This window comes from Aricia agestis, chromosome 18, assembly GCF_905147365.1.
Source record: "Aricia agestis chromosome 18, ilAriAges1.1, whole genome shotgun sequence".
Taxonomy (NCBI): Eukaryota; Metazoa; Arthropoda; class Insecta; order Lepidoptera; family Lycaenidae; genus Aricia; species Aricia agestis.
Window position 1 is genome coordinate 13,231,952 of NC_056423.1, and position 21,503 is coordinate 13,253,454.

General features: G+C 37.4%; 1 protein-coding gene across 4 annotated transcripts; it reads left to right on the forward strand.

Moving 5' to 3' along the window:
- Window positions 1-1,256: 1,256 nt before the first annotated feature.
- Window positions 1,257-20,861, forward strand: LOC121735881. Of its 4 annotated transcripts, XM_042126860.1 has the most exons (11): window positions 1,257-1,404; window positions 9,397-10,215; window positions 10,279-10,548; window positions 14,347-14,504; window positions 15,237-15,441; window positions 15,740-15,878; window positions 16,823-16,986; window positions 17,786-17,887; window positions 19,057-19,241; window positions 19,803-19,946; window positions 20,143-20,861. In XM_042126860.1, exons 1-11 carry the CDS (start codon window positions 1,350-1,352, stop codon window positions 20,152-20,154), a joined length of 2,253 nt encoding a protein of 750 aa, XP_041982794.1. In that variant the 5' UTR covers window positions 1,257-1,349; the 3' UTR covers window positions 20,155-20,861. The 4 variants fall into 4 exon arrangements, with proteins under 4 accessions (XP_041982794.1, XP_041982791.1, XP_041982793.1 ...); XM_042126857.1 differs by having other exon boundaries at window positions 1,258-1,404; window positions 9,397-10,548; window positions 19,803-19,966; window positions 20,118-20,861; XM_042126859.1 differs by lacking the exon at window positions 20,143-20,861 and adding an exon at window positions 20,053-20,085 and having other exon boundaries at window positions 1,258-1,404; window positions 9,397-10,548; window positions 19,803-19,966.
- The last annotated feature ends 642 nt before the right edge of the window (window positions 20,862-21,503 follow it).

Here is a 21,503-nt window from a genome sequence, read left to right on the forward strand (position 1 = left end):
TTAGTAGATAAACATACTCTTAACTTTTCCCCCCCTTCCCTCCGGCTCACCTCGGAGGGGTCAGGACTTTTAGTATGTTTATCTCCTAACTAGTCCAAACAAAGTTCCGTAGTCATAATTTCTGCTTTCGACTTTTCCAACCAGAATCATTCGTTTACTAGGCTATCTCCCTAGTGTTTACATATTACGTTTATTTGAAACACACGACAATAGATAGACAATTTCATTAACTACATATTCCCCGTTAGAATTATTTTTTTGATCAATTTTGAACTAAAAATAGGATTTTTGTGCGATGTCGGCAACGCGTCAAATGTATAGTCAAGGTCGTTTGCTCGGGGGATGGCCTTAATCTCACGAACTATCATCTACTGAACCAATTTTTATGTAATTTGGCTCAGATATATTGCAAACCACGAGGAAGGCTACTTTTTTAAATAAAAACGTACGATTCTATGGAGATCTATTACGCGGGCCGAGCCTCACCAAATTTCTTTTATCTAATTTTCCTTCAATTAGGCCTTGGCATCAACGTCATATTGTGCTGACCTTATGTGACGCGACATTCACTGGAAATTCCTGTCTAGTTCCAAAGTAAGGGCTGCGATGACTCAGTAGTCAGGAGTTTTCATCTCACCAGTCACTATCAAGTTCCGAAGATAGCGGATATGAATTTGATGTTAAAATAATAGATACTGCGATGCGATGGGATATTTTATTGTTGGATTATGTGTGGGTTTATAATATTATGTGGGATTAAATTATTAAAGTACAAATAAGTATAATTGGGGATTTTGTAAATATTTCAATCCCTGTTGCCATTATTGTTATTTAAAAACAAAAAAGGCCAAAAAATCACGTTTGTTGTATGGGAGCAAACTTTAATTAATTAAATGTTATTTTATTTGGCGGCGGTGGCGCAGGAGAGAAACAGGCCTTTGACCAGCAGTGGGACAGTTTAGGCTTAAAATAAGAATTGTATTTTATTTGGGTTATTTTATACACAATCTACGACAAATTGTAGATATATTAAAATATTGACAGAACAATACTTAAAAAAAAAAACTATTTACTGCCTGTGCTGGTCCTCTAGCTTAAAACATTGCAGTAAATCCTATTAAGTATAGATTAAAACACTCAGTTAAAACATCAAAACCGCTCTACACAAAATCTAGTTTAATGATTAATCTACGAACTTATGATACATTATGGCGCGGTCAAGCTATGTATATGTTTGTTATATGACGGACTTACATAGTGTCGCGCTGACCGTCGGCCGGTCATAACCTCCGTTTTGGAAGTCGGTTAAAAACAACAAATAACCTCCTCCGTTCTGGAAGTCGGTTAAAATGTACAAACTACTGTGTCTTGTGTTGTGTTTCACACCAGTGTTGTGTCAGTTCGGTAAGATTTATATTATATTACTAGTTGATACCAGGAACCGTACATTTTATCTTAAGTCTTTAAGTATCTCTATACTTAGTTTTATCTAAATTGGTTCAGCAATTCAAGCGTGAAGAGGCCGGCAACGCACCAAAACTAGTTGTCTTCCAAAAAACTGACAGAAACAATTAAGTACTTAAATTATTATACGCTGATTACTTTAAAATAATTGAAAAAGCAGTGCATAAAATATTAAGTTTATTTATCAGGTTCCCCATTAATTAAAAAAGAAACAGTTTTTTGTGTGTAGTTTTAACGCAAAAGAACAAAACATACATTATTATTTATTAGTTATTACAAACTTTGGCATACATTTTATCATAGAAGAAACGTACTTAAAACCAATACTAGACGTTAAACCTCTTTTAAAAGAAGTTAAACAAAGTAAATATTTCACTAGATGACGCTTGCAACTCCGTTGCGCCAAAAATCGTTTATCGCGCGGGAACCGTACATTTTTCCGGGATAAAAACTATCCTATGTCCTTTCCCGGGACTCAAGGTATTGCAATCTCCATGCAAAATTTCAACAAAATCGGTTCAGTGGTTTAAGCGTGAAGAGGTAACAGACAGACACACTTTCGAATTAAATGTAAAATGAATTATTATATTAAGTACTTCTAGATGACCGTTAATTTTTCCGGGATAAAAAATATCCTATGTTTTGTCCCGTGTACTTTACATCTCCATACCGAATTTCAGCAAAATCTGTTTAGACTTTAGAGGTTTGGGCGGTAAGAGATAACAGACAGACAGACATACGTGACTTTCGCATTTATAATATTATTTATATTATTATATAGTATGGATTTACAATAAAATATTAATTAATGACGTTGATTATATACAACGGAGGAGGAGGAACAAACTAAAATAGTTTGTCCAGCCGTGAACTTGTTTTATCAGCTCAATTAAATCACAATAACTTATTGGCTTTTCCGCCATTATTTATAAAAACTATTTTTTGCCGCCACAAAAAAGCTCGATCGCACAATAATTATTTATGCATTTTATTTAAGTACCTACGTGATTTCTGCGTTTATACTTTATAGCTTGTCTAAAAAGAGTAGATTTTTAAATCACATAAAAAGTACGAAAACCTTATTATTGCATATACTTATAAATAAAAAATGTGTCACAGCGTTAATTTTTAAAATACAATGCGCAAAAACTACCGTTTGATCGTGATTATGTTTGGAAAATTTCAGCGACCACTCTTTCTTGACAGACAGTACAAAATTCAAGTTCAGTTTCTGGATTTTTAAGGTATCTCTTTATGGTTCTGAGATTATGTCAAAGGGTTTTCGCAGTTGGTTAAATTCTGGCGACACAGTAGTTCAGTATGCATCAGGCCCGGATCTACGTTTTAAAAAGGGGGGAGCAGAACCCCAATTTGTCGCCCTCCAAGCTAAAATGTGCGTTTTCAATTGGTACTTAAATAAATGTGACCGAGGTCCCTGGCGACAAGGGGCGCCTCCAAGTCTTTTAACAACAGATAGAATTCTGCGAAACAACGTTGACGGGGTAGCGCAGTGGGCCACCGGTGGCGCACGCAGTGGTGAAGAAAGCGGAAAAAGATTGGGAGGTGGCCTCCGGCCCTAGATCCGGGCCTGCTATGCATTATGCAATGAGAATTGCAAATAATTCTTGAAAGAAATGCCACCAAAATGAATGAATGAATTAATTTTATTAATTAATTAATACTTACTTAATTATTAAAATGTAACAAATCAGAATTGATCTACTCATAAACTTCTTTTTTTATTTTTGTTGTAAGCAGTTATTTTATAGTTCTATGATGATGCTAGGGACGCATATATATAGCCTAGAATCTAGCTTACTAGCCTACAAATAGCTTATTTTACGTACGAGGTGAATATAGGAAGTGCACACGAAGGTTATTGAAGAAGGAAATCTATTTTATTTTGTGTAGGCCAACTGTACGGTCCATCTAGGGATAACATGTCTATGATAATATTTATAGAATAACTAGCTGATCCGGCAAATGTTGTTTTGCCATATAAATTATTTCTAATCTTATATTATACAGGTTGTTCGGGTGAACACCGTTATCCTTGAAACCATCAAATGAGCCCGTCAAAATGAACAACTTTTTCTATGAGAACAATGCCATCTCCAATAACTTCAAACTCATACAAATTGCCCGGATCGGCAATTAGTGGGTATGACGACGGATTTTTTTGAGTTCCCAGCATTGTTCTCATAGAAAAAGTTGTTAATTTTGACGGGCTAATTAACCCATCAATCCCCAACCGGCACCCAGCTGCCGCATAACAATCGGAAATCTATTGTGTCTTACGTTTATTTGAAATACACGACAATAGATAGACAATTTCATTAACTAAGTATATAGTAATTATATTCCCCGTTAATTTTTTTTAAACAATTTTGAACTAAGATAAAAAAAGGATATTTTGTGCGATCTCGGCAACGCGTCAAATGTATGGTCAAGGTCAGGGGACGGCCTTAAGAGCGCACCTGACCCTAACTTGACTACAATCTTAAACCTAGATCTTAAAATCTGTAACGTCTAGAAAACTGATTTTTTGACACAAGTAACTTCAGTTCATGAAGATTAAATGCTCAAGACTATAACACGATTACTGAAAAAATGCTCGATAGCATCTTTTTTACAAAAAACCTTGTTTTAGACACATTTAGATGTGGGAGAGCCATGCTTCGGCACGAATGGGCCGGCTCGACCGGAGAAATACCACGTTCTCACAGAAAACCGGCGTGAAACAGCGCTTGCGCTGTGTCTCGCCGAGTGAGTGAGTTTACCGGAGGCCCAATCCCCTACCGTCCCCTAATCCCTTCCCTTCCCATCCCTACCCTCCCCTATTACCCTATTCCCTCTTAAAAGGCCAGCAACGCACCTGCAGCTCTTCTGATGCTGCGGGTGTCCATGGGCGACGAAAATTGCTTTCTATCAGGTAACCCGTTTGCTCGTTTGCTCCCTTATTTCATTAAAAAAAAAACATTTTTGCTTGGATCTTCGAAGTTTGCTGTCTTTTCTTTAATATTTTTTAATATCTAAAAAGGCATTGATAAATCTAAATTTGCTCAAAACACTTTTTTCATAATCATTATAGTTCGTCTTTTATTCAAGTAAAACTAACTCGGCGATGATTCCGCGCCGTCCTTTTTCACCTGGCATATGAAAGACGGGCGTGAGTGTGAAGAGAGAAGGACGATGTTTGATTTTTTGAGTCAGGAGCGCTTTTAATAAAGTCAATTGATAATTAGTAATCCCTAAATGTAGTAGAGTGCGGTCCGGTCGTTAGAGAAATATCATAATAATTTATACGTGGGAGAGCCATGCTTCGGCACGAATGGGCCGGCTCGACCGGATAAATACCACGTTCTCACAGAAAACCGGCGTGAAACAGCGCTTGCGCTGTGTTTCGCCGAGTGAGTGAGTTTACCGGAGGCCCAATCCCCTAACCCCTACCCTATTCCCTTCCCTACCCTCAACTATTCCCTTCCCTTCCCTTCCCTACCCTCCTCTATTACCCTATTCCCTCTTAAAAGGCCGGCAACGCACTTGCAGCTCTTCTGATGCTGCGAGTGTCCATGGGCGACGGAAGTTGCTTTCCATCAGGTGACCCGTTTGCTCGTTTGCCCCCTTATTTCATTAAAAAAAAATATGTTTTGACTAGATGTCGCCCGCAACTCCGCTGCGCAAAAATTCGTTGGTGACTCAAAGTATCTCCATGATCCCATCGCAAACAGCAAAATAGGTTCAGTGGCTTGGGCGTGAATAGGTAACAGATAGACATACACACTTTGTCAATTATAATATTAGCCGAAGTCACCAGCAAACGCTACTCAACTTATTTTCCAGTAATTAAAATGTTGTATTTTGCTCTACGCTATTAAATCAACAATTAAATATAATTAAAGTCTAATTGATTAACGATTACCATAGTCGTAAAGATGATGACTATGATGAATTATTATACATATTTACAGTTTAATAAAAATAGGTACTTACTTAAAAATTATAATACGTCATCTAAGTACATTTAAAAAAAATCTATTCGAAAACAGCTGAAACGATTTGGTTAATTTTAGTGTTGAAATATTCGTGGATGTCCAGGGAAGGTTTATACCTATTAGGAGGGGAGTGATACTTAGTTCACAGGTCATCTAGTAAATCGTAAATAATCGGCCAAGTGCGAGTGGGACTCGCACACGAAACTTTCCGTACGGTTATAGAGCAAAATTATGTTTTTTGTATGGAAGCCACGTCACATATATTTGAGGATTTTGTGAAAATTTCAAGTGCGTACTTGTTACTAATGCTGCAATGATATCAGCAAAAAAGGCCAAAAAAATCACGTTTGTTGTATCATGTATGGGAATTGGGTACCCCCCTTAATTATTTTGTTTTCAGTATTTATTGTTACATATAGCTGAAACAGAAATACACAATCTGTGAAAATTTCAGAAGTCTAGCTATAGCGGTTTTTGAGATACAGCCTGGAAACAGACAGACGGACAGGCTGACGGACATACAGACGGACGGGCAGACGGACAGACAGGCAGCGAAGTCTCAGTATTATTAGGGTCCCGTTTTGACCCTTTGGGTACGGAACCCTAAAAATAAAATGCTCAGTTTTATTTTATTTTTACCCAACTGCCAGGAGGGTTATTTACGATTTACTTACTAGATGAAAACATTAACAGTCGGCACAAGAACCAAGGAGGATAAAAGCTAGTTCTTACTTTTATAGTTTTGTTGACTGTTGTAAAAAACAACTCAATAGAATAATATTATTAAACCAATTACATTTATAGTCCTTAATGTTTCTAGCTAAGTCGTAAAGTCTGTGACTTATACGTTTTCTAGTTCCTGGTTCTATGACCATATTATTTGAATGTGTCAGTAATAATTGTCAACTGGATCATTACGGGGATGTTTTGGTGCGTGAAAATGCCATTGGCGTCTTGCTGTCTCAAGACTCTTGCGAAACAGATGCGTTATAATAAACTATAACTCGTTATGTAATATATTCATGGGCGTACCGAGGGGGGGGGGGGGGGGGCAGGAGGGGGGCAGTTGCCCCCCCCCCCCCCCCCCCCTGGATCATGTTGACGTTCCTACTAAGTATATTATCTAGTACTTTTATCTATAAAAATTAAGAACGAATTTTTGCCATTTGTTTGCAATACAATATTTTTACAACTAAAAATTATTAAGTAATTTTTTATTCTTTATAAACACCTAGCTTATGAAAAATCTGATTTTCCCCCCCCCTGGCCCAGAACCTGGGTAATTTGCCCCCCCCCCCCTGGCCCAGAACCTGGGTACGCCCATAAATATATTATAAATGAATAAAAATGATTGGCTAATAAGTCTCGAAATATTTGTGGAAGTCCAGGGAAGGTATTAGGAGGGATATTCACCGACTCACAACCTTTGAGTTTGGACTCCATGTCTTTTTCTGATGGTCCGACATTTCTTTGTGAGTAAGGAATGCACAGACATAACTGGACAAAGATGACACCATGATGTCATGAGTAGCAATTAACTTGTTCAACACTTATGCATATTGACACATTGCTTTACAGGTTTATGTAAATATGCATTAATTAATGCATTTGAAGAAGCAATTCTGTTATTGTGGCATATTAAAAAAAATGATGACGCTAGTAGTACAAACTAAATTAATACGCATGTCCAATTTGGGCGTATCTAAACCAGTTTGTTCAATATTTTCCGTGTAATGGTGTATAAAATAATTAATACATTGCTTACGTCAGTAATTATTAAATAACAAAAGTCACATGAATAGAAAATGTTATACTGAGAGCTATCGAATATCAAGCTGAATACGGAAATAGCCGAATAAAACTAGTGATCCACGAAGCACAGACTTAGTACTAGTAGGTACAAATTACAATACGTAGTTTAGGTAGTAATTTAAACTTCGGCTATTTTCGTATTCATTCGGCCGGCTCCGCCCCGGAGCAGTTCTAGATGCCGAAAACGTTATAAAATATCAGAAATGACCACCGAAATCATCAGAGACAACAGCAAAACACATACTGCAATGTGTGGAAACGACGGCAGCGTCAGCACAGACGGTTAACAAAAAGTTTCGTTCGACGTTTGATAACGTTTCTGTCAATATTCTGATAATATGTCGTGTGCGGCATTTTGGTATGTGCTAGTGCTCCGAGCTTTGAGTAATTAGCTAATAAGGTATGCTTAGAAGAAAAATTAGAAAAAAATGTACACTAGATCACATTGAGATATCCCCAAAAACAATTTATAATGCAGCAGAAATGTCAAGGTTTAGGAAAACTCGAAAATCCCAAAAATAAGATGTTATTAATTATTATAGAACCGGTACCGGTAACATCATAATTTTTGCCATTTAGGACTGGTTTCATTTACTTATAAGGAAAGATGTACTGAAGTAGAGACAATTATTTAATTTATAAAGTTGTGTACCTAAATATGTTTGTTCTTAAAAAAACCGGCCAAGTGCGAGTCGGACTCGCGCACCGAGGGTTCCGACAGCTTAAAGGTATTATAGACCTGAGTATTTGGTATGAATTTCAATTTAATACCTCTACGCGTTTATGAGGAAATGGGTAGTAAGTTTAAAATTATTAAAAAAATATATATTATGTGATGTAACTAAAAATTTATGGTTTTCGTAATTTTTCCTTTATCTATGCTATAAGACGTTGCTTCGTACCAAATTTCAAGATTCTGAGTTCACGGGAAGCACCCTGTAGGTTTTGATTCCCTTGCAAGTGTCGAAAATTTGCGGCATAAACGGCTGTATCTTTTGATTGCGTTGGCTTAGAAGTTTGATTTTTTCACAGCTTCAAGGGACAGTAGACCTGAGTAATTGATATAAATTTCAGCTTCATACCTCCACGCGTTCCTGAGAAAAAGGGTCTTGACAGACGGACAGACGGACAACAAAGTGATCCTATAAGGGTTCCGTTTTTTCCTTTTGAGGTACGGAACCCTAAAAACACGAAACTCAGGCGCAACTTCGGCTATTTTCGTATTCATTCGGCTGGCCCTGCCCCGGGGCAGTTCTAGATGCCGAAAAACGCTATAAAATATCAGAAATGACCACCGTGAGTTGTCGCTAAAAAGAGGTTTACATTTTTTACATTTTTAAGATCATTTGGTGTTATAGGATGTGTTACACATGTGTTGTATTGAAGTTGATGTGACAAATATTTAGCTGGGTAATCTGGGTATAATAAGCTCATCTAAATAACAGTCCTTTCGACACAAGGAAAGTGTTAAGTTCAAAACGTTTTTGGGAAATATCATTTTCGTTATATTTTATTATTGAGACCTCTTTTTTTAAACACAAGTCTTTACGATACTTACTCAACATTGCAAATTTAAAAATTTGCAATTTTTAGGTTTTCTATTTTTAAATTTCCTTTTACAATCACCAGACCAGTAACAATGATTTTAACAGGTAGGTACTTATTTGCTACTATGAGTCATGATAAACTCGAATTTGTGCCGCTAAACGTTTTTGTGAACTTTACTGACATTGGCCTTCATCATCATCATTATTATTATCGCGGTAAATGGTAATGACCACTTAATGATGGAAATACTAAATAAATTCTTAGCATCTCCACATACGGAAGTTGTGAATTCTAAGGAACCAATATTGATTGTTCATTTGACGTATTCTTTACATAACTAATGTATTTTCCGATTGTCATATTATATCCTATTTCTTATAATTTTATTGTCAGTTGTTTATGCGTTTAGGTATAATTAAACTATAAATTCTGCCAATATTTTGACGCTTGCAACATGTCGGATTTTGGTCGGAATATTTAGTATGTATGTGCTAGTAGCGTCCTCTGTTCCGACATTTGCGACTTGCGTAATAATATTACCTATTAACGAAAACATTAAAAAATTACTTCTCTCCAGGATTTTTCACGCAGCGGGATAACCGGCGGGTAACCCCAGCGTCGCCGTTCGGACTTGTCAACGTCATCCCGGACCCCAGCAGGATACGGAACACCCTGACCGGGATACTCCATTTCCAGCCTGGAAATGTAGCCAACAACAGGCCAAGCTATGACAATGGGCCAAACAACTATGACAACAGGCCAAACAACTACGACAACTACTACAATATCCCAAACAACTATGACAACTACTACAATAGGCCAAACAACTATGACAACTACAACAACAGGCCAAACAACTATGACAACTACAGCAACAGACCAAACAACTATGATAACTACCAAACAAATCCACCAAGCAACGTCCGATTCCCCGTAAATGTTCCCAATGATGACGTGAATTTTGAGCCTCAAACGACGAGTAATGAGGTGAACCAAAATCCAGGGTTCGTTTCTGGTTCAGACGGCCAAAATCCAGGATTTGTTTCTGGGACAGCTGACGAAAATCCTGGATTCGTTTCTGGGCAAGGTCAAGGCTTTATTTCCGGATCGGCCGGTGAAAATCCTGGATTCGTTTCTGGGCAAGGTCAAGGCTTTATTTCCGGATCGGCCGGTGAAAATCCTGGATTCGTTTCTGGAACTGTTGGGCAAGAACAAGGCTTTATTTCCGGGTCGGGCGATGAAAATCCTGGTTTCGGTTCTGGGACAGCCGGGCAAGATCAAGGCTTTATTTCCGGATCGGGCGGTGAAAATCCTGGATTTGTTTCTGGGACAGCCGGGCAAGATCAGGGTTTTATTTCCGGGTCGGCCGGTGAAAATCCCGGATTCGTTTCTGGAACTGTCGGGCAAGATCAAGGCCTTATTTCTGGATCAGCGCAAAATCCCGGATTCATTTCCGGAACAGCCGGGCAAGATCAGGGCCTTATTTCTGGATCGGCGCAAAATCCAGGATTCGTTTCTGGCACTGTCGGTCAGGACACGACCCAAGAGCCGAGTTATGGCAAGGACTCCGGATTTATTTCCGGCACACAAGGCCTCGATTCCGGTAACAAGTTTGGCGAAGAAAATGGCGGCCTCATCTCCGGGACGGTGGAAACGCCGAAACAGGAGGACGTGGCTTTTGGAAACAGAAATGCCATCAATTCCGGCACTTTGGCAGATAGCGCTTTCGGTTCGTTTGATTTGTATTGGTTTGGGTTTTTTTGACTAATAATAATATTTAGTGTTGTTAATGAATAACATGTGTTACATCCTTATAAAGCCTCCACTCGCCTGATATAACATTTCATCAGCACCTTTTAAAAGCAACTCTCTTATTTACATTTGCCTTTTCTTAATTTTATTTCGTCCGTCATGCTTATCTACTTAAAATAATACTAGCTGTTTGACTGAGCTTTGCTCGGTATTCGATAAAACACGAATAAAAAGACATTTTCTGAAAATGATTCCTAGCTAGATCGATTTGTCGCCCCCGAAACCCCCTATATACTTACTAAATTGAGTTCTAAAACTATTTTTTTTCTCAGAATATGTTGTCCCAAGGATTTGAATTTGGTAACTAGCCGTATTTTTTTCTCTCAGAGTTGCCTCAAGGATACCAGAAATAAAAACAAATTTATTGATATGAATTTGGCAACAAACCGTATTCCTCAAACTACGGATCACGGTCATGTTATCACTACGGTATTATTTCCTCAATATTTTCTGCTTCGATCACAAGGCTAGGCCGGACCTTATGACGCAAAAACTCACTGTATGTTTTATATTGACGACATGACGCAAAACCTCATTATACATAACCCTGACTTAACCCCATTACGTGGCTCGTTTTATATGACATTTCATGATCGAATATTTAAGGAAGATTCTTAACTTGCACCAAAAACTCGTTATGAACTTAGGAACATACTCGTACCTACTGTTTAGTTTTTCTTACCTTTGAGGATAAAGTTATCTAGTACTAGATAATTACACAATAACACCGCCTGTAAAAAAGCCCGAATATAAAAGTCAGTTCAGCGGTTTGCTCGTAAAGAAGTAATAGGAAAACAGACACATTTGCATTTATTATATTAGTATGGATTTAATAATAAAGGATTAGATCGAACAAGGAATGAAGCTGCATCGATGTTACATTTAGAAGTACAATTTGATAAGGATAACATTTCCCTCTTGCTATGAATAATTAACAATGGAACACATGATTTAATACACCAAAGATGATGTTCGTTGGTCAAGGCACACCAGTAACCTCAAACGGAGGTCGGTGGAAGTCGTGGGTTCGACAACCTGAGTAACCTACGGCTGGGTGAGACTGGTTATTAAGTAAACCTTATTTGAGATATCAATGTTACCAAAACCGTATAAGATGTAAATGGTATAAGTTTTAGTGTGTAGTCTGATGATTTATACTATGTTTTCACGCTAGGGGCAGTAGCAGCACAGAAAGAAAATGAAAATTTTTGTTCAACATTTGACAACGTCATATTAGTATTCTGATACGACGTGTGCAACATGTCGGATTTTGGTTGGATTATTTACTGTGTATTCTACTAGCACATAAAGCCCTCTGCTCTGACTAAAGTCCCTATAATTATTGTCGTCAAAACGAAAATTGCGATTAACTTCAAATATTATAATTATCCTCGTTATGTGTTTTTGCCAAGCCGCATCGAAAAACTGAGACTGATTTTAATGAAATTTTGTTTCTAAGGAATATCTGGGAATCGGTTAACGTATTTTTTCATAGCAACATAGTTTAATTCAAAATTTCGAGACAAATCAAAGAAGCGTAGGCATAATAATTGTTCGTTGTACTGTATGATAGTTACTACTTATTAGTTATTACCCTAAAAAACCGGTAGCGGCCAGTAGTAGTAGCCAACTAGGCAGTCAGCTCACCTTGTGGGCAGCAAGGTCGACCGCAGGACAAACATGGCTGGCTCTCACACCGAATAGTAATAATTATAAAAGTTAAACGTAACTATACTTTTGAAGGCTCTTCAAAAATTGCTTCAAAGCGATGTTACATAGCTCTGCGGGGCTAAAATGGTCGCTTTGAAGAATCATGATATGAATCATAATATGATTAATTTTTCTAAAATCGCAAAATGCAATTCTGCTAGCAATTCATTTTTGTATTTTTGTACTGATTTGACATTTGTCAGTTTGACAGTTTTGACAAATCATTTTCTGAATTGATTGAGAGGAATTGCTAAATGTGACCATTTTAGCCCCGCTGATAGAAAGTGTTACTTTTGGGGATTCAAGTCTGTAACTAACTTAGATACGATTTATATTAAATTTTATAACATCTTATTGTATAGCTTTACAAGCATTAAATCATGATTGTAATTTCTAATTCAAAATCTTGAGGTCATTAATGATATCATTACCTTCGACTGTCACCAAGTCATTGTGTGATTCAGTTGTTGTTCTATATTCTGTGTGTGTCAGAATTCGCTCAGTGTTATTTTAAGAGCGATGCAGACGCTAGATGAATTCGTAAACACCCGTGATAAATATTGAACTTGTTTTATCGTATGCAGAATATAAATTGTTTAAATAGATGTTACATCACGTCCGTAAAGGTCAGCATGCAACTTTATAAATAACAATAAACAATAATAATGAGAGGTAAAAACATTACTTACTTATTAATATCTAACTTTAACATAAACTTTAACAACTCTTTATAAACGAGGAGGTTGTTAATTTGCCTGTATGTTTTTTATTATAACCTACGTTAATTCTATTCAAATTAAATGATTACAAAGTTAAACCGAATACCGTTTCATCTTCGTGTTATATTGCAGCCGTTCGTTTTGGTGTGATAGTCAATCAAAATCTTCCATTGTCAATTAACTCTTTTTTTATCTCTTTATGCAGATGTAATATTAAATAGATCTATTGTTCTACGACCATAAAAATTACAACTAAGATTAACTGTGACGATTTATTTGCATCTATGATTTCTAGTTTCCGGGTCGACCTTATTCTAATTAGATTTCTTGAATGAGTCTTTTACTATTTTTTCTTCAATTTCCGCTTCCACTACATTTCTTATTCATTCTTACGCCGGTTCTTCTCGCCGGGTTAGTTCCCGAACCGATGGTAGGCATCATGTAGGACATTCTGAAATTATTAATTTTTTTATTCGGAAATAAAACAAATTTGATTTGATTTGATTGATTCTATAACGTTAATATGACTTTGAAAACTTAATTTTTTGTAAATAATTTATTTACGCTTTAAAAAATTTAATACAACGTAGAAGCAATGTTACAAAATTTCCAAAATGGCGTCTTTTTAACCGACTTCCAAAAAGGAGGAGGTTATATATTCGTCTGTGGTTTTTTTTGTTCGTCTGAATTTTCGCAATGGAATACGTATTAGATGGTTATTTCCCGTGTCATACTTTACATACATATAATATGTTTTGTGTGAGTTATTATTGTAATCATCTACGTGGGTGCAAAAACCAGTCGTCAGACATCACTATAACCATAATAACCATCACCACATTTATGATAGAAACTAGTTTTATATTATTTTAGTGCTGTAGTTGACGTCATGCTCCACAACATTAAATGCTAATTAACTCTTTACCCCATCTCTATCTTCTTTCTTTACTGTCTCTCTCTTTCTTTCTTTCAGTCAATCACAGTAGACTTGTGTACGCCATATATTAATAATATTATGTTCTATTGTAAATTTGAATCCATGATCATTATATTGTTCCTTTTCTACTCTTCTTTATTTAGGTGTAGGTCCTAGAAGTTCTGCCAAAATAATTGATAATATTAATCAAACATACTTACTTCTAGCTCTATTTCCACTATATTTTAACTTTAACGATTAAATATTTTCTACAACAAATTAATTGTGGATATATCAAGTTAAATGTAAACTGACTTTCGTTTAGTTTCATTCTTGTCTCGAATCCACTAACACTCATCATCTCTTCCAGAGGATCCATGTCGGACGGTGGACGGTGCGAATGGCAACTGCATACCCCTCACCAGCTGCGAGCCTTACGTGCAACTGATAAAGACTGCTCGCACCAATGTCAAGTCTCGCATGACGCTGCAGCGATCCCAGTGCGGCTTCGACGGAAGCGTGCCTAAGGTACTATCAGAGAAGTTGATTCCTAGCCAGATGGGGGACCCACGTAGTTTGGTCGCGTTACGTCAAACCCAGACGACAGATCACAATTAATATTGAATTGACATTATCCGACCCAATGACGTTGGTCCATCAACTGCCTAGGAATCAATTTCCTCGATGGTACATAAGCCCGTTATTGTTTTATAATGATACTACATGACGCAAGATACCCCGTTGCCCCGAAATTCGATTGTCTCACGGGAACTGTACATTTTTCTGGGATAAAAAGTTTCCTATGTCCTTTCCCGGGACTCAAAGTATCTCCATACTAAACAGCAAAATCGGTTCAGAGGTTGTGGCGTGAAGAGTAGACAGACAGACAGATGGACAGATAGACCGACACACTTTCGCAATTTTAATATTAGTATGGATTTGTAGTTTCAATAGAGCAAGAAGATGTCACAATGCATTATCGTTTGACGTGCTAGCAGCTAGACTATGGATTTGTCAACCGCTCTTTGTTGTTCTCGGTCTTGGTGAACAAATAGGTAGACTAGGTAGTCTGAAGTGTGGAGTACCTGAATTCAAAGGAAACAACTTCCAATTTACCGTTCCGTTTCATCGAAGTTTTCATGCGATTCTTATTGGTTCTGTTTTAAATTTACACTTTCCAATTTTTTATTTACCGTTGAGTTGTTGCATTGAAGTTTCCAAGCGATTCTTATCAGTGTCTTAAAACTAACTACCTTCCAGGTCTGCTGCCCCCTCCCCGGTATACCGTCGCAGCCGCCGACGGAAGCCACCACCACCACCACTACCACTACTACCACTGCAGCGACAGCGGTTGTGAAGACTGCGGATGACAGCGACTACGTGTCGGCCTTCCCTGAGCCGCCAGTTTGCGGTGTATCGGGAGGACAGTTCGGCAAGGTGGTGGGAGGAGTTGATGCTAAGTTAGGTAAGGCACGAAGGAGGTTTTTAGAATATCTATGACTCTCTAGAATGTAGATCTTAGTTCATTTCCAATGGAGCTGCGTTGTGAGAAATCTTTTTAAGATCTAATAGAAATCGCTACACTTGAGCTATTCGTGAAGTCAGCAAATGAAGCGATTTTATTGGTTTTCAAAAACACATTATGATATTTGAGATTCTAAACATTAACCATTAGATTTATCTTATTGCTCAGAGGCAAGACTCTTCTACATTGTTGACATGTATTTGTCTGCTGTTCTATAAGGATCTCTCTCTCCTTCCAGGTGACTTCCCCTGGATCGCGCTGCTGGGTTACACCAACAAGCGCGACCAGTCGACGCGTTGGCGCTGCGGCGGCTCCCTCATCACGGACAAGCACGTGCTCACCGCCGCCCACTGCATACAGAACCATGAGGACGAGCTGTAAGTCATCGTCATCATTATCAACATCATCATCATTATCACCCTTATCACATTTATCATCACCATCATCGTCAACAATTATAATAACAACATCATCAACAATAACATCATCATCACTGCAAAATCAATCACAAAATTTTGAAGACATTCTGCTTACCTATGTAAAAAAGTTTCGGCGGAACAAATTGAAAGTTTTAACAAAAATATTTTAAGGTCGGTACGGTAAATGATCGAAACACTTTGATGTTATATCGTTTATTTATAGTTGGTATTATTGCTCATCATCGACCATTATGATGTAAAGTAATGGCGAAACCATTATGACAGCTTATAGTGGTAATCACCGCTCGTTCGAGCTGTCACACTGTTAAATTATGGTTAATCACACAGGATTTATTATTTTGCGTATCGTGATTACGTACATAATACGTATACATATCACATAATCCCGACACATAGCGTAGATAAAGTTGTTTTATACAACTACAGAAATTTATGATAGCTTTCGTTTCTGCATGCCAAAATTTAAGGACTAACAAGATATAGCTCGCTAATTCGTTGTCCAGAAATTCGTTTACCGCGCGGTAACCGTACATTTCACGGGATAAAAAGTATCCTTTGTCCTTTTTCGCGACATCAAGCAATACTAAATTTGATCAAAATCGGTAAAACGACTTAAGAGTGAAGTAACCCGTAACAGACAGACAATCTTTGGCATTTATAATATGTATGGTAGTTTTAAATTGGGACGAAGTTCCTTATCGCGCATTGCTAAAAAGGGGGCTAGGCGGAAAAAATTAAGACCAAAAGTTGTAACGATATGCTATAGTTATAAGCCGTGCGGCTTGCGCGTGTTTCTCCGTCTGTCTCTCTATCACAGAAAGCAATTTCGCCGGGTGTCCCTTTACACCTCTCAAGTTTTATTTTAATCATCATCACCTCAGGTACGTGGTCCGTCTCGGCGAGCTGGACCTGTCCCGGGACGACGACGGCGCGTCCCCCATCGACGTGCTCATCAAGCGGCAGATCAAGCACGAGCAGTACAGCCCCAGCAGCTTCGAGAACGACATCGCCGTGCTGCTGCTGCAGAACACCGTACAGTTCTCCAGTGAGTACCAGTTATTTGCCATATAAAGCATTAAGTCCACTTTTGTACCTTTTTGTGCATAAAATATAATAGTATGGTCTATACAGGTTGTAACAAAACTAAATGTAATTAGTAAGGTGTGTATTGTGTCCCTTTTACAGAGTTCACTATGTAAGTAGCGGCGCTGAAAGAGTTTCTATGAGATATGTTTTTACGTGGTAGAGCCATGCTTCGGCACGAATGGGCCGGCTCGACCGGAGAAATACCACGGGCTCACAGAAAACCGGCGTGAAACAGTGCTTGCGCTGTGTTTCGCCGAGTGAGTGAGTTTACCGGAGGCCCAATCCCCTACCCTATTCCCTTCCCTATCCTTCCCTATTCCCTTCCTTACCCTTCCCTATTCCCTCTTAAAAGGCCGGCAACGCACCTGCAGCTCTTTTGATGTTGCGAGTGTCCATGGGCGACGGAAGTTGCTTTCCATCAGGTGACCCGTTTGCTCGTTTGCCCCCTTATTACATAAAAAAAAAACATCTCAACATCATAAATTTGTCCGTACATTTTATAATTAATAAAAGTTACTCTTGAGCCCTGCTACGCATAAAGCTCTACAGTCTACATAATATTATAATGGACACATACAAAATGTAAAGTATTATCAATTAGTATTGCTACATTCTTCATTATAAAATTTCTATTGGTGTGCAATGTGCATCCTTTGTATAATTACCATATTAAAACACAGTTTGGTACAGGATTGATGACGTGAATATACTGCCAGCTTTTGCACGTGTATATAATAAAGAATTTGTATCTTTCCCAGAGCTGATCAATCCCATCTGCCTGCCTTTCACCGATGGGCTTCGTACACAGAAGTTCGAGCGACTCACACCCATGATCGCTGGCTGGGGAGACGTGCAGTTCCGTAAGTATTGACCAACCTTACCTTAGCTATGATGCTTTTATAATTTTCATTGTTCAAGATCGACTTAAGGCTGCCTTCACATTAAGTCGCGCGGATGCCGAACCAGGCGCGGTCCGAAGGGGGGGGGGGGGGGGTCACAGGGGACATGACCCCCCCCAAAATCTAAATTCAAATTGAAAAATCTCAAAATCTTACCAAATAATAAAAGGAAATTTCTAGCTATCCCCTAACCACTACTGAGTCCTTAGACCTTAGACAGCTGTCAACCCAGAACCGTCCGAGGGTGCAGGTAAAAAAAATATATTAGTGAGTGACCCCCCCCAAAATTTCAGGCTGCGACCGCGCCTGTGCCGAACTACTCGATACTTAATGTGAAGGCAGCCTAAATGTGGTCACAGGGCATTGATATAGGAATATAATTTGGACCATAGTTAGGCCTTTATACTCCTTTATACAAGTGATTTTAACATCAAAGAAATTGATTCATAGTTAGATTACGGACCTTTGTTATTACTACTGTCTGGTTGTTGGGTTTGAGATAATCCGACCCAATAAAATAGGTCCGCCATCTGCCTATGAATAAATTTCTCTGTTACATAAAGCATCCACATCAGCTTTCTCAGTTCAAATCCACGATATAAAGATAAACATGTTATCTTTGAAAGTATATAGTGTCGAACGCTTCACGCTGATTCGTTCGACAGATAACTTATTTGGGGTCGCGTTATCACTAATTACGCGTTATCATTTGAATACGGACTGATAAATTCGCAAATCCACATATCTCACTGATTTACATAATATCTCCGTGTAGAAATAAAAAAATAGTCACATTGCTAGGGTGTTCCACAGGGTTCGTGATTGGGACCTTCTTTATATCTCAGTTATATTGATGCAAACTACTTTTCAAAAGATATTACGAGGGAAACTGTAAAAAAGGAAAAAAAACTCTACGTGGTCGTAGGGTGTAAGAAAAGGGACAAGCGTAGGACTTTCATATCTTAGTTATATTAATGGCAGATAATCTGTTTTAACACTTTAATAAGATTTAACCTATAGGTATTCCTTTTAGTGATTAACTCTTTTTTCCAATTTTTTTTCAAAGAATTTCTTGTAGCCACTTCGGATGCTTAAAAATCAACTAACCTTTAACTTTTTATATAACCCAGGTGGACCATCAGCAACTCACCTGCAAGTCGTCCAATTACCGGTGCAGACGAACCCCCTCTGCAAGAAGTCATACGAGAAGTATCCCAAGCAGGTGATCGACGATCGAGTGTTGTGCGCCGGGTACAGGGAGGGGGGTAAGGACGCGTGCCAGGGTGACAGCGGCGGACCGCTCATGTTGCCACACGTGAGTATTCAACATCAAACGAATTGAGTGTACTGTTCTTGATAAAATCTTCAACTTATAGGTAGCCCCTGATGATGAGTTGTTCGAAACCGGTCGTGTATTTATCCATATAAATGCGAAAGTGTGTCTGTCTGTGTGCTTGCCAACTCTTCACGCCCAAACCGCTTGACCGATTTTGCTGTAATTTGATCTTTTTAGTCCCGGGAATGTATATAGGATACTTTTTATTCCGAAAAAAATTACGAATAAACGAATTTGGCGTTGCGAGAATCAACTAGTTCTAAATAATTGTTAAAATCTTAATTAAGTGGAAATTTTATTAAATTGAAAATGAATTCAAAAAACTATAATTACAACCTCAACAAAATATGTAGAAACATTTGTTGAAGTCGTAATTATAGTTTTTTTTAAACTTAATGGAGGTATTTAACCTTTATTTTAGTGCAACCGAAAACTTTTGGCACTGTCAATCGCCAACTTTATTTATAACATCCATATATAAAATGGCTTTCTCTCTGAATTATTTAAATGATTTTTAACATGTCCCATATCTCGTTTCAGTGGAACAACGTGACTTTCAAGGTGTTCTTCTACCAAATTGGCGTGGTCTCCTACGGCAAGAACTGCGCTGAGGCTGGCTTCCCCGGCGTCTACTCCCGACTCACCCACTTCATACCCTGGCTGGAGAAGGTGGTTCTCGGCAGGAGCTAGGTTATCAGAATTCTAATTTAATAGCTTGACGGTATCACTGTTAGAATTCTAATTTAATCACTAGACGGAATCCGGTTAGAATTCTATTTTAATAAATAGACGGTATCAGTGTTAGAATTCTAACTTAAAAGCAAGACGGTAGATTAATTAAATTTAATATTTACACAGTGGGTCAGTGTTAGAATTCTAATTTAATAGCTAGACGATAGATCAGTGTAAAATTCTAATATTTATAGTGGCTATGTTATACGTATTATTATCAATTCTAATTTAATATTATTATTATCGAGTGTTGAAAATTTTTGTAATATTTTGATCTAGCTTCTAGCCTCCTTCCAATAAAAATATGACGCAAAAGAATAATTTAGCATGGATTATTAAAACCATAATATTATAGCTACCTACTGCATGTCACATCTCCTTTATTTATTTAACTTTATTTATATTTTTGTCACAAACTCACAGGTGTCTCTAGCCGGAATTATTTAAAAATTTTGACATGTGCTCCCTACATTGATATTATTATCTAATTAAGAATCTCCAAATTGTTTATTTGAATATTAGACTGTTTTAGATTGTAAAAGTTTTATTTACTTAGTTACAAAGGTTGTAATTATTATGATGTATCTTCTACTTTTGTTTTATACTCATTTTTGGTTTAGTAAGATATTGGTAATTTACTACATGATAAGTTCTATTTAGTACATAAATTGTGTTTTAGAAATATTTTATTCATGTTTAATTTAGCTATGATCATTTAAGAAAATGTAAACCGTGATATGTCTTTGGCGTCAATAATATTTCAGAAATGAAAAAAGTACTCTGAAAGGATTGTAACTAATTTTAAAAGTCAAAAATACTCAAACCGAAATTATTTTTTTACTTCTTCCCAGTATTATTTCTTATGTAGACATTCCGTATAAAATTTTAGTAAGATTGTCTTCGACCAATTATATCTATTGTATTTTTTTTTCTATTTTTTGTTTTACTTTACTAACGTAAGTTATTTTCTCGTTGAAATGACAATTACTATAAGTATTATTAAAGAAGAATATTTGATATTTGATTGTTTTATTTATAGTCTTTATCTGTAATATATTAGAACGCAGTAGCTATTACAAAAGTACCTTCTTTAAATATTTTCCTTATTATATGTACTTTGTTTTAATTGATTTCAGTCTAATTTCAGTCTGATTTCAGTCTAAATGTAAACAACAATGGAACGGAAGTGAAACACTCGAATAAAAGAGCCCATTCACGGCAGGACTGCACGGCAGTCCTGCCGTGAATTGGCCCTTTAAAAAACATTTGCGTTCCAATTTTAAACGTGGCCTTTAAACGCCTGACTATAGTCTGTGCATGTTTTTAAGCAAATCGACTGTGATTGGCTGAGCAAAGTACAGGAAAAAGAATTAAAATAAAACATATGAGTACCTAGACTTTCCCTGGACTTTCACGAATATTTGAAGACTAAAATTACCGTAGTCGGTTAAGCCATTCCCGAGTTTCAACGAGACTAACAAAAGAGTCATTTTTATTTATATAGAAGAT

Excerpts from the sequence above, each read along its gene's own strand:
- LOC121735881 (XM_042126857.1), top strand. The coding sequence starts at position 1,350 with ATGTACAAACTACTGTGTCTTGTGTTGTGTTTCACACCAGTGTTGTGT. Across the intron at positions 10,549-14,346 it reads TTTGGCAGATAGCGCTTTCG|AGGATCCATGTCGGACGGTG; the intron begins GTTCGTTTGATT and ends CATCTCTTCCAG. Across the intron at positions 17,888-19,056 it reads CTGGGGAGACGTGCAGTTCC|GTGGACCATCAGCAACTCAC; the intron begins GTAAGTATTGAC and ends TATATAACCCAG.